Genomic DNA, 12,321 nt, shown 5'->3' on the forward strand with positions numbered 1-12,321 from the left:
GGGCGCATACAGGAGGCAACCGAGAGATGTTCCTCCCTACCCCCGCCCCTTCCTCTCTCTCTAAAAATCAATGGACATATCCTTGGGTGAGGATTAAATAATGAATAAAATAAAATCTATAGAGGGAAAAATTTTTAAAAGGCTTCACTGCCCACAGTTGCTGCAGAGAGCACTCTGTACTCGGAAGACACAGAACAAATACTAGAGTTGGAAGGCACCCTGGGGGCGACCAAGCATCTGCTTCCTTGCACATATTTAGGAATTGAGGCCCAGAGAGAGGAAAGAAGGGGTCCAGTGTCACGGAGCAAGTTTGTGGTAGAGTCGGAACTGGAAGTTGGAAGAGCAGCTGCCCCACTTCACTCTTCGGCCGAAGCCTCCCCAAGCCCCTGAGGGCTGCCCTTCCCTTCCCTCAACACTAGGTCCACAGAGGACAGACAGAGTCTCTGCCTGCAGCTCCCTGCTTCCTGAAGGCCACGCTAGGTGCACTTTCCCATAAATAGCCACTGCCGACAGACAGCTGGAAGGTGGCAGCAGAAAGGTCTGGATCTGTCAGGGAACAAGCCCGGAGGAATCACCCATGTTCCAGACGGGAACACTGAGATGTGGTCTGGCAGAAGCCAGCTGGGGCATAGCCCAGGTGAACACAGAAGCTTCAAGGACGTGGGGGTGGAGCCTTGCTCGGGGTTGGAAACTCATGCTGTACGCCAGTCCCAGCCCTGACTTCGCTCCTGAGCAGTGCTGTTTCTCATCGGCCTCAGGCCCCTCTGGGGGTCCAGGGCCAGGTCACGGCCGGGCTGCTGCCGTCACGGGGTGCAGCGGTGCATTCCCACAGCCCGACTTCCTCTAGCTCCTGCGCTCCATGTGGGAAACCTGGTCACCCTTCACCCACCTAGCTCAGTCCCATGGGGGGTTTATTACTGGCTGCCCTGCCATCTGCCCCAGGGCAATAAATCAGGGCAGAGCAGAACTGCCACCGTCCTGAGTGTAGAGAGTATAAAAGAAGGGTTCTGAGAGCCACAAGGCTTCAGTGGATCCCAGGGAGAGCCAGAGACCCGGAGACCCAGAGGAAGCATGGACCGAGGGAGCAGACTGCCTCTCTGGGGTCTCCTGCTGGCGCTCTGGGGCTCCTGCACCTTCAGTCTCCACATGGACGCGGGCACCTTCCCACGGTAACTGGAGTGAGGGGGGGCAGGTGGCAGGGGTGAATGGGTTTCCACCTTCCTAGTACTCCTGGCTTGCAGATATGTGATATCATCCAGTCCTCAGGACCAGCTGGACAGAGAGGCATAGTCCCATTCAGAGAGGTCAGGTGACTCGTCCACTGTCACACAGCCAGTAGAGGCACTAGTCAGGCCTGGAAGCCCTGCCTTTTGCTTCCTGCACAGACCACCACACCAGGTGCTGTGGGGGACGCAGGGAGGGTTAAGACAGGCCTCAAGCTCCTCGTCTGATCCTTAGGAAGGGTGAGGTACGGTGAAGTCTGCTAGGGAGGAAGCGCAAGATAGGCTTAAATACAAGGCTCCTAGAGCTGAATTGTCTTGGTTTAAATTCTGCTGCACCAGTAGAACTACACTGTTACTAGCTCTTTAACCAGGGGCCAGTTAACTGAACTTCTCCAGGTCTCAGTTCACCTTTTTTACAATAGGGGTAATAATAGCACCTACTTCACTGGAGCTGCTTTGAAGATTCAGTGACAGCCCTCAGCATGATGCCAGGCAAAACCCAGCTGTTGTGGCCCTGCAGGGTGGGTTGTCGCAGAGCTCAAAAGACAGGCTTAAGCAGCCCAAGGGAGGGAGGAGAAAGACTAATTCACATCCATACGTGGTACCAGGCTCTGGGGGAACAAGCAATCCATTAGGGCCACAACAGGAAGAGGCAGAGTGAGACAGGGCCCTGTGGAGAAAGGGGTTTCTGTTTGGGGAGTGCAGAGGGACAAGAAGATCTTAGGTAAAAGGTCAGGTTTTACCGAAAGTGATAGTTGCTAAGCCTGTAAAACGCTTAGGGTTTCACAGGATCATTCCACACATCTCATCTCAAATCATCCTCCCAACAGTCCCACTTTACAGGCGGGGACACTGAGGCTCAGGGCGGTCACATGTGGAGGCCAGACCTCGACGTGCACTGCACTTTTTGTTTCCAAAGCCTCTTCCCTGCTCCCAGAGAGCAACTGGCTTTGGGGGCATGGAGTGAGAAGCTGGGGGCGTCCCCGCAGCAGGTTCCTGGGTGCAGCCTCCATCCTCAGGGTAAAGGCAGAGAGAGGTAAAAAAAAAAAAAAAAAAAAAAAATCTCCCTTGTTCTCTTCAAAAGAAGGAAACTGGGATGGGGCCAGGAGTGGAGAGGAAGTCAGGACTTTGGAATCCAGCTGTAGGAATTTTCGCCACCCGCTGTGGGCTGAGCATGATGCCAGACGCTTCGGGAGACCTGAACACAGGACTCCACATTCTCGAGGCACTTTCACGGCCTTCTACATACACAACTTACATTTATTGAGCTGTGGGCAGCTCAGGTAGTCTGTGCAGTGATTCTCTGAGGTAGGGACTGCCATCAAGTCCTTTGTAGAGAGGAATTCACGGGGGCTCCGACAGGACCCAGAGAGGTTAGGTAGATTGCTCGGAAGTACGCAGGGAGTAAGGAAGTCAAGTACGTCCCCACCACCACTGCGCTCACCGCCAGGCCACACCACCTCTGTGAGCGCAGTGCTGGTGGCGAGCACCAGGGAACACCGGGAAGGAGCCTAAGCACAGGTGAGGCCAGTGATCTGGAGAGCATGGGCAGGTGTCCTGGAAGTGAGGTGAATGCTGGGCTTTGAAGGACTGAAGGGTGAGAGAACTGTGGGGGTGGGAGGGGGAGGAACGGAGCTTTCTGAAAGGAGATCAGTAAAAGTGAAGGTCTAGAGCAGAGGCTGTTCAAATAGTGGAAAATGTACCCTCTTTGGGGACAAGCCTTCTCTGCTCCTCCGTTCTCCATCTGTAAAATGGGAATAATACAATTACCCACCTTGTGGGACAGCTGAGAATCGAATAAGATCATAACTGCAAAAATACTTTTTGAATAGCAAACTGTGACATATGACAAGTCATGTCCATTAAAATATCACACTGACAGGCATATGAAACGTGACTTCATGTGGAATATAAAAGTGGGATCCATACTCATGGGCCTAATGGGGTATGTAGAATGGGGGGACTGTAAGCACAGGAAGGCTGGCAGCTGAGGGATCATCCATCAACTGGACTGCAACCCTGGGACCCCCTTTGCCTACTAACAGCTGGGGACATCTTCCTTCAGGCTTTGGCAAGCAGCCTTCTTGTCAGAGCACAGGGGCCCATACGAGAAAGAGAGGCCGCGCTGCTGCGAGTCCCCGTCCCAGCTGAGCCACCTCATCCTGTGGACCTCCATTTCCTCCTCACTGAGGACAACCCCAGTCTGCAGTTTTCATGAGGGTTATGTGGCAGAATGGCAGGGCAAAGTTTTTCAGGTCTCTAATTCTGCCTACCAAAGGTGGTAGGAAGGTCTCAGGAAAAGAGGCCAAGAGACTGGGGTTAGGCTCAGAAAGGCACATCTTTCCAAGAACAGGGTGCACAGGCACTCTGGAGATGCTGGCCTCTCTCTCTGCCCTACCCAGTTCCTTGGTCCACTGCACCCCACCGCCCTGGCTGGGCACCTGCCCCAGGCATCGCTGTGGAGCCCCTCAGGCTGCTGCGGGTGTCTGCTGCCACCTACAGGCCTTGAGTGGCACTGCCTCCTTCTGTCCAGCTGGAGGGGCACTCCCATCCAGCCTAATCTAGTTAGAGGGACTACCATTTCATTTCCTCCTCTGTCGCCTCCTGGACCCAGCTCCTTCAATGCAGGAAGGACCTTTATCTTTATATCTCTAGTCTCCAGGTTGGTGCAGGCACATAATCACATGTTCGACATGTGATAATGAATGAATGAATGAACGAACAAATAGCCTTGCCGTGATTAGAATTAGGCAACAGGAGGAAAGTAGTCGAGTGTTATTTAATACTAGTGCAGGTGACTCATGGAGGTTTGTAAATTCTCCTTCAGAGGCCTAAGGGCACAGGAGTGATTCTTAGGTGCTTGGGCCTAGATTAGGGGTTATGCTCCTAGATGCTCCAGGGAATCCCATTATTACAGGGGAGAACAGAGCTCTTCTCTTTTTCCATCTTCACTCTGGGCCAGGATCTTCCTCAAGAAAATGCCGTCAGTCCGGGAAAGCCTGAAGGAGCGCGGCGTGGATGTGACCAGGCTCAGGCATAAGGGAAGCCAGTTCTCCGAGAGACTCTCCTTCAGCAACAGCACGTCCCCTGTGGTCCTCACCAACTACCTGGATGTGAGTGCCCTTGCTCCTCCGCTTTCCTTCTCTCTTGGGCCTAGGGCTTTCTCTGCTCTTTCTGGGCTGTCTTTGACTGAGTTGCTGTGAAGCACTAAGCACACTACCAAATTCCCATTTTGCAGCTGGAAAGCCTGAGACACAGAGGGCAGGACAGAGCCCAGAGGCAGGGTTAGGTGTGGAACTCAGGTATTCAGGCCCAGGAGTCACTGGTGGGTAGGAGGGGTGTGTGTGTGTGTGTGTGTGTGTGTGTGTATGTGTGACCTTATACGCAGGTTTCCATGACCAGGCTCAGCACAAACCACTGCTTACCGAGTCAGTGCTTCCTCAAGGGGTGGGGACCTTCCTACTTTGTTTCCAGTATTTTCATTTTGCCCTCTTGTCTCACTTGCTGGAAGTCACAGACAGTGCCAAGCCTCCCATCAGAGGCTATGTGATCTGCCTAATCTCACCCTGAGTGCCAAGGGGGGTATCAAGCCAGACCCCAAGGACCAGGCTCCCCAAGTCCCTCCAGCTGCCTCTTTCTTCCATTCCTACAGACCCAGTACTATGGTGAGATTGGCATTGGCACCCCACCCCAGACCTTCAAAGTCATCTTTGACACAGGATCGGCCAACCTCTGGGTGCCCTCCACCAAGTGCAGCCCTCTCTACACAGCCTGTGGTGAGCCCCAGACCCCTGCCTGCCCTGCCTGGGCAGCCCTGCCTCACATGCAGCTAAAACCCTCCTGCCGCCACTGGAGCTCCTTCCTGCCTGCCTCTGCTCCCACTGTCCCTGGGAGGAGAGAGGAGAACATCCTTTTCCCCCGATATGGCCATCCAGGTAGAACAACAAGCTTCAGGACACCCCAGCCCACCAAGGAGGCCATTTCTACCCTTCCTGAGACCCTCCAGGCACTTGGGCTCTTCCAGCCCTATCCTCAGTCAACAACTTATTGAGTGCTTACTATGTTCAGAAACTTCTCCTTACCCCAGTGTTAGAAATTACTTTAAAATGCTTCATTTGAGCAAAATTCTCAGACATAGGCACATAACAGGGGACCAAGAAACAGTCCTTGATTGGTAAAACACATTTTTCCAAGCCTCCCACTGACCTTAGGACCACCCCATCCCTGTACCTAAGTCCTCAACCCCTCAGGTCATACCCATATGTACCTGCCTTTGAGCCCCCTGTCTGGACCTCTCTGGGACAGACCTGAGCCTTCTTCCCTCCGCCAGAGATTCATAGCCTCTATGACTCCTCGGAATCCTCCAGCTACGTGGAGAATGGGACAGAATTCACCATCCACTATGGATCCGGAAAAGTCAAAGGCTTCCTCAGCCAGGACACGGTGACTGTAAGTGAGACCAGCCTGGGTCATCTGACCCCCTGCTCTTCTTGTCCCCAGACCTCTCCTGCCACTCTAGGGTCCATACTTGGGAAAGGTGTCACCCAGCTCACCTTGCAGTCTGGGGACAGGCTGTGCCACAGATCAGAGCAAACCTGAGCTCCTGGCTCCCCACTGGGTGATTTATAGAGGCTTCTGCCTCTAACTCACACATAGGGTTTGTCTGAGTCCCACAGCCTCCAGTCAAGTAGCCTGCCTGAGGTCACCTGCTCTGACTGAGCCTTCACCAGATGCTAGACTGAAATCAGAGTCAGGGTCAGGGTCAGCAGTATTGTTGACATTGTAGTCGGGGGCAGTTTTGGGGTCAGGCATAGATAGGTTCTAAAGTCATAGTTAAGGTTAGATTTTAGGATTAGGGTCAGGGCCTGGTTTTCTTTTCCATTTGGCCTGTGTCTGACCCTCTCCCCATTCTAGGGTTTCTCCAGACCCTGCTTTGTCAGAGTTAGGGAAATGCTACTCATGGAACCTGAGAGGACATCGGTGTGAACCCTTAACCCCTCTGTGGAATCAGGGGAAAAGAGCACAAAAGGCAGGCCTGGCTCTGCTGAAGAAACCCTGTAGCCCACAGTGGGGGCGGGGCACTGAGACCCAGTCCTGCCAAAGCGAAAGCTGGGCCACTGGGGAGGTGGTGTGGGAGCTCCTGGCATCTTTTTCTACTACTGCTTGACAGTAGCACCTTCTCAGTCTCTGCCCCTTCCAGTCACTGGGCAACCTCAGTTCTCTGTAGACCCAACAGCCTAGATGCATATTAGGAGAGAGGATATGTGTGGGGGTTGATGAAACGGTCTTACCCCAAATTGTTACCCCTGGAACATGTTCATCCCTAAGGGCCCCAGTCTGGAAGCCTAGACTAGACCGTGGGGTAGAGGGTGGCAGAGGGCTTGGTCTCCTCTGGTTCTTCCTCCCATAGGTGGGCGGAATCACGGTGACTCAGACGTTCGGAGAGGTGACGGAGCTGCCCCTGATGCCCTTCATGCTGGCCAAGTTTGATGGTGTCCTGGGCATGGGCTTTCCTGCACAGGCCGTTGAGGGGGTCACCCCCGTCTTTGACCACATCCTCTCGCAGAGGGTGCTAAAGGAGGATGTCTTCTCTGTCTACTACAGCAGGTGGGCCTGGACTCCGGGGCTGGGGAGGGGAGAGGAAGGAGGCAGGGGAGCTGGCAGAGCAAGAGGAATGCTGGAGCAGAAATTTGATGTTCTCACAGTTAGGTGGTATTCAATCCATATCTGGAGCTGCACTATCCAATATGGAAGCTGCCTCTTAAATTTACATAAACTAAAATTAAATAAAATTAGGCATTCGGTTCCTTAGTTGCGCTAGCCACATTTCAAGTGCTCGGCAGCCCAGTGGCTGCTGGCTATCACATTGGATAGTGTAAACATAGAATGTTCCCGTCACTGTAGAAAGTTGTGTTAGCGCTTCTCTAGAACAAGAGGAGGATGCGGGGTGGGGTAATGGGAAGTAAGACACTGCTGCGACCTGTGAGGGCCCCCGGTCCCTCTCACACAGGCAGCTGACGGCATTCATTCATGACACCTTCATTTATTTGCTTAGGCAGAGATTCACTAAATATTGGGCACCTATGTGCCAAGCACCGTGCGAGGGGCTGAGGTATAGCCAGAAACACAATGTACAAGACAGAGCCTGCAGTCTGGCAGGGAGGACACGAAACCTGACGACTTGATGAACAGCCGCAGGTAGCACAGGCCTGAAGCTGTAGGGGCTTTTCAACTCTAGGCTGAGCTTCTGTGCAGGTCAGCCGGACTTGGGGAAGCCATTGCCAGCTGTGGTCTGCTCTAAACGGTTGGGTTTAGAAAGACGGTGTGAGCTAGAGACAAGAATCATAAGGGCAAGGACTCCAGGCCAGTGGCAGTGAGAACAGAGGGGGAGGGCCAAACTCCAGAAACCCCAAAGGTAAAATGAAGGAGTGTCTGGTTTGGTGAGAGGAAGGAAAGCACTGAGAAATGGCCACCAACTGGCTCTGCAGCCAGGTGAGCCGGTTTAGAGGTGGAGCAAGGCCAGACAGCCAGGAGTCCAGAGGTGACTGTGGGGGTTAGAAAGTGAAGGGCAGATGCAGGCTGCCCTGAGAAATTCATGGCGGGGGGGATGTCAGGTAGGGGCCAAGCAGAGGTGAAGAGAGAAGCAGAGAAGGGTGGGCACTTTTAAATGCTACAGGATGCCTGAGCATGCTTGCAGGTAGAGAGAAGGCAATGGAAAGCACGGGACTGAAAATGTGGGAAAAGAGATGATGACGGAGGGCACAGGAGCCAGGAGACCATGGAAGGGAGGAGGATCCAGCAATGAGAAGAAGGCAACTTTGTTTACGGAGGCAACATCCAGAGAGATACTGAAGCATTGGGAGAGGGACAGAGGGAACTTCTGCTAGCACACACGAATGCATGCTAGATATGTAAAAATGCAATTAATTGCACTTACAAGTGACTTCACCTCTTGGTACACACTTGCCCGAGGGGTAAGAAGAGTGCAGAATACCCGCCCTGCCCAACAATGAGCTAGTGAGGCTCTCCTGAAACAAAAGCTTCCTTTCTGCTGTGTCTCTTTTTTTGCAGAAATTCCAAGTAAGGAGATGAAACCCCCCACATGACCCTGACCTTCCAGAGCACCTGGCCCAGAATCACACTCACCACCTGCCCCAAACTCACATCACAGGCCCAGGCTCCGATGGATGCTGACGCACTGGGTTCCTCCTTCCTGCTCTCCTCCTGCCTCTGCCCCCCCACCCCCACCCAACAGCTCCCCTGACTCCCCTCCAATGTACCTGCTCAACTCACCACAACACAAACCAAGTGAAGGTGGGGCCAGTTTGTGTCTTGTTTGCATTCTGGCCTGTCCTGGTGCCTGTTCTTTCCTGTGACCTCCATAGGGAGGCTTTATCAGGTGTAGTTGGACTATCATGGGGGAACCTCCACTGGCTGGGCTGGGTGAGGGGCAAGAAAGGTGGAGAAGCGGTGAGTGCTGCAGCTTGCCAGCCTTGCCGTCCCTGCCTTCCTGGGCCCTGCCTGCACCTGGGCCCAACTTTGTTGTTGGGGTTGCTATTTCACCAAGAACTTCTGATGTTTCCTTTAGGAATTCCCACTTGCTGGGGGGAGAGATTGTGCTAGGAGGCAGTGACCCCCAGTATTACCAAGGGAATTTCCACTACGTGAGCATCAGCAAGACTGGCTCCTGGCAGATCAAAATGAAAGGGTCAGATATCCTTAACCCTTCCCACTTTCCCAAAATGCTGCTGCTGTTAAGGGTGGGAGGGGGAAGGGGCAAGGTTGCCATCCTGCCCTCTCCCCAATGCAGCAACTTCTTAAGGCACAGCCCACATTTGCTCTCTGCCTGCTCTGTCCAGGGGTGGGGAACACTGACACCAGAGGGGCGGAAGGGAGGGGCCCACTGAGAGAAGGGGGAGGGTCACTAAGCAGGTGCCGAGGGAGGGGGCAATGCCTTTCCTCCTCCAGGTCCTGCCTTACCCGTCCTTCACTGCATCACTGGTCCACCAGCATGGCTTTCCCTCTCCTGCCCTCACTCAGAAAAGCTGTGCAGCCTGGTGGTGCCTCATCAGCCTTCTGTCAGTCTGACTGTCTGACTATGGCCTCTCCTAGGGTGTCTGTGAGGTCAGCCACCTTGCTCTGCGAGGAGGGCTGCATGGCAGTGGTGGATACCGGCGCCTCCTACATCTCAGGTCCCACCAGCTCCCTGAGGCTGCTCATGGAGACCCTGGGGGCCAAGGAGCTGAGCACAGATGAAGTAAGACCCTAGAGAAGAGCGCTAATTTGTCCAGAACCCTCAATCTCCCCAGGCAGCATTAGGTCCCAAATGAGGCCATACCAGGCCTCACTTGCTCACCTCTCACACTCTTCAAATGTGGCTGGTTTCACCCTGGGTGGGGGCAGGCCACAAGCTGGAAGGCTTGCCACACTCTAAGGGCCTCCCTCAACTCTCCCCACAGTATGTCGTGAACTGTAACCAGGTGGCCACACTCCCTGACATCTCCTTCCACCTCGGAGGTAGAGCCTACACACTCACCAGTGCAGACTACGTGTTACAGGTGAGGTTCCAGTCTGCCCCCTGGCAACAGGCAGGAAGGGCGGGCAGGAACCTTCAAAAAGGGACAAGTCATTATGACAGATTACCAACTAGGCCAGCAATTCTCAAACTTGGCTGTCAGAGTTGCCTGGGAACATTTAAACATCCCAATAGCAAGCCACATCCCCTACCTATTAAATCAGGACGTCTGGGGGCAGCACCTGGGCATCAGTGTTTTAAAGCTTCCCAGGTGATTCGTGTGCAGCCCAGTTTAGGAATCGTTGTGCTTGGGCCCTCATCTCCGTTTCTCCTCCAATGCTCCTAGTGATGCTATGCTCCTGTACTGTGATCCCCCTTTTACACTCAGTAGACTTAGGGATGTTAAATAACTTGTCTAGGATCAGAAGCTCTGCCAGACTCCAAGCTCGTAATGCTGTGCCTTCTAGGAGGGGCGCCATCCACCATGAGTTGAAAGAGACAGAATGTAATGGAGGGGCAGTGTGGAGAGGGTGGGGAAAGAGGGATGTTGCTAAAAAGGCTCCCTAGGGTCAGGCAAAGTGAGGGCAGAGTGGTCATGTGGTGGGCAGTGGGGAAACCATCTTGCATCCCGCCAGGACCCCTACAGTAATGATGACCTGTGCACACTGGCCCTCCATGGTCTGGACGTCCCACCGCCCACTGGGCCTGTCTGGGTCCTGGGTGCCAGCTTCATCCGCAAGTTCTACACAGAGTTTGATCGGCGTAACAATCGCATTGGCTTTGCTTTGGCCCACTGAGGCCCTCTGCTGCCCCAGCAAGGGCCCCAGCCCTGGCCCAGAGCTGAGACCCCTCTGGGACCATCCCTGCCAGTGCTTGTGTCCTTGTGTTGGAGTACAGGGCGTGGAGCTCCTCCTGGATCATTGACCCGCCCCAGCACCAGCTCTTCCCTGCTTTGAGGACAAACAGAATAAAGATTTCATGTTCATAGCCCTATTGCACCTGGGTCCACTAGGGTATGAAACGGGGGGGGGGGGGCAACCACGTGATCATGTGCAGACAGGAATGTGGCACAGAATGACAAACACATTCACCTAATGTCTGCAGGGCTCAAACAGACTTGTTTACACAACCTTGGGTGGGAAGTTTGCAGACAGCCAGCCCCTCCAGACCCTGAAGGACCAAGGCTAATGCTGTGACATTAGGCTGTGGGTCAAAAAGATGCTCGCTCCCAGCTCATGGAAGCCCACCCCAAGCTCAGGCTCTGCGCTGCTTTGCTAGCCTGAAGTGGCAAGTGCTGCAGCTTGCCAGCCTTGCCTCTCCTATAAGGCAGACACCCCCAACACCCCAGCAGAGCCATTTACAGTGCAGTCCAAGGCACCATCACCTAAAAATGTGGAACACCAGAGATCTGACTGATACTCCCTTTTTACATGTGGGGAAACTGAGGCTCAGAAAATGGAAGGCATTTTGCTGAGATTGCTCAGTGGAGTGTGAAAAATCAAGACCGAAACCAAGCCCATCAGACTCAGGCCCTAGGGCAGGGGTGTCAAACTCATTTTCATCAGCCTTGCCGTTGCCTTCAAAGGGCCGGATGTAATTTTAGGACTGTATAAGTGTAACCACTCCTTAACTAGGGGCAAGGGGCTCGGCACTGCTGCTGGGTACAAACATGGTGCCAGGCCGGAAAAAAAAAGGTAGAGGGCCGGAGTCGGCTCTGGGGCCTTGTGTTTGCCTCCTGTGCCCTAGGGACTTTCCACCTTCCCACATGACCTCCACCTGGAGAGCCCCCAACACCCTGGCATGGGGCCATGGTCCCAGGCACACAGACACACTGCTCACTCCATCTCATGCACTTGAGACAGGCTGAAGTCTTCTCCCACTCCTACCCCTTGGGCTTTCTGCAGGGTTAGCTACCTCTGCTAATGAGAGGCAGCCCCCACCTGAATCCACTGATGCTGTCCCTCTTCGTGGTAGCTGCTCACCCATCTTTTGACCAAAAAGGGTGAGGCACTGAGTAGCCCAATCAGCACTCAGCAAACCTCACACCTGTAGAATGGCAGCCTCTGGAGATTGAGTGGAATCCCAGGGTTTCTCTACGGCAGCATTCCTGCATGGGCAGCATTGTTCTACAGAGCCAAGAGCAGGATTCTTTAAGTTTATTTGCTTGCCTGATTTACTTCCTTACTGCAAAAAGAAGGGTGGGAGTCAGTGTCCTTTCTAACTCCACATCCTGGGGCTCCCTGACCTTAAGTATGCAGCTCTCCCCCACCATCTCCTACACTGTCCAATATGGTAACCACACAAGGCTATTTACATTAAAATTCAATCGTCACACTAGTCATATTTCAAGTGCTGGATACACACATGTGGCTAGTGGCCACTGGACTGGACAACACGATATGTAACATTTCCATCACCACAGAAATTCCTCTGGGCCGAGCTCAGAGATGGATTCTGGACACAATAATGATTGGGTCTTGTGATTGAGGGATTCCTCAACAGGACAAAGGGACAACTTGGTGAAATAGTAAGGACTTTTCTGGGTGGGGCAGTGAAGGCTCTCCCAGGCTGGTAACTAGTGAG

At 53.6% G+C, this 12,321-nt stretch overlaps 1 protein-coding gene across 1 annotated transcript; it reads left to right on the forward strand.

The window, feature by feature from the left end:
* Window positions 1-1,043: 1,043 nt before the first annotated feature.
* Window positions 1,044-10,705, forward strand: REN (renin). Its single transcript, XM_045183410.2, has 9 exons — window positions 1,044-1,169; window positions 4,186-4,336; window positions 4,876-4,999; window positions 5,554-5,672; window positions 6,634-6,830; window positions 8,812-8,931; window positions 9,336-9,480; window positions 9,683-9,781; window positions 10,374-10,705. Exons 1-9 carry the CDS (start codon window positions 1,072-1,074, stop codon window positions 10,533-10,535), a joined length of 1,215 nt encoding a protein of 404 aa, XP_045039345.1. The 5' UTR covers window positions 1,044-1,071; the 3' UTR covers window positions 10,536-10,705.
* Window positions 10,706-12,321: the final 1,616 nt, after the last annotated feature.

The sequence above is a fragment of the Desmodus rotundus genome, chromosome 12 (assembly GCF_022682495.2).
Source record: "Desmodus rotundus isolate HL8 chromosome 12, HLdesRot8A.1, whole genome shotgun sequence".
Taxonomy (NCBI): domain Eukaryota; kingdom Metazoa; phylum Chordata; class Mammalia; order Chiroptera; family Phyllostomidae; genus Desmodus; species Desmodus rotundus.

Bases quoted from the DNA above. Each gene is read 5' to 3' on its own strand.
- REN (XM_045183410.2), top strand. From the start codon at position 1,072: ATGGACCGAGGGAGCAGACTGCCTCTCTGGGGTCTCCTGCTGGCGCTC. The intron at 5,673-6,633 runs GTAAGTGAGACC...TTCCTCCCATAG, and splicing joins TCAGCCAGGACACGGTGACT to GTGGGCGGAATCACGGTGAC. The intron at 6,831-8,811 runs GTGGGCCTGGAC...TGTTTCCTTTAG, and splicing joins TTCTCTGTCTACTACAGCAG to GAATTCCCACTTGCTGGGGG.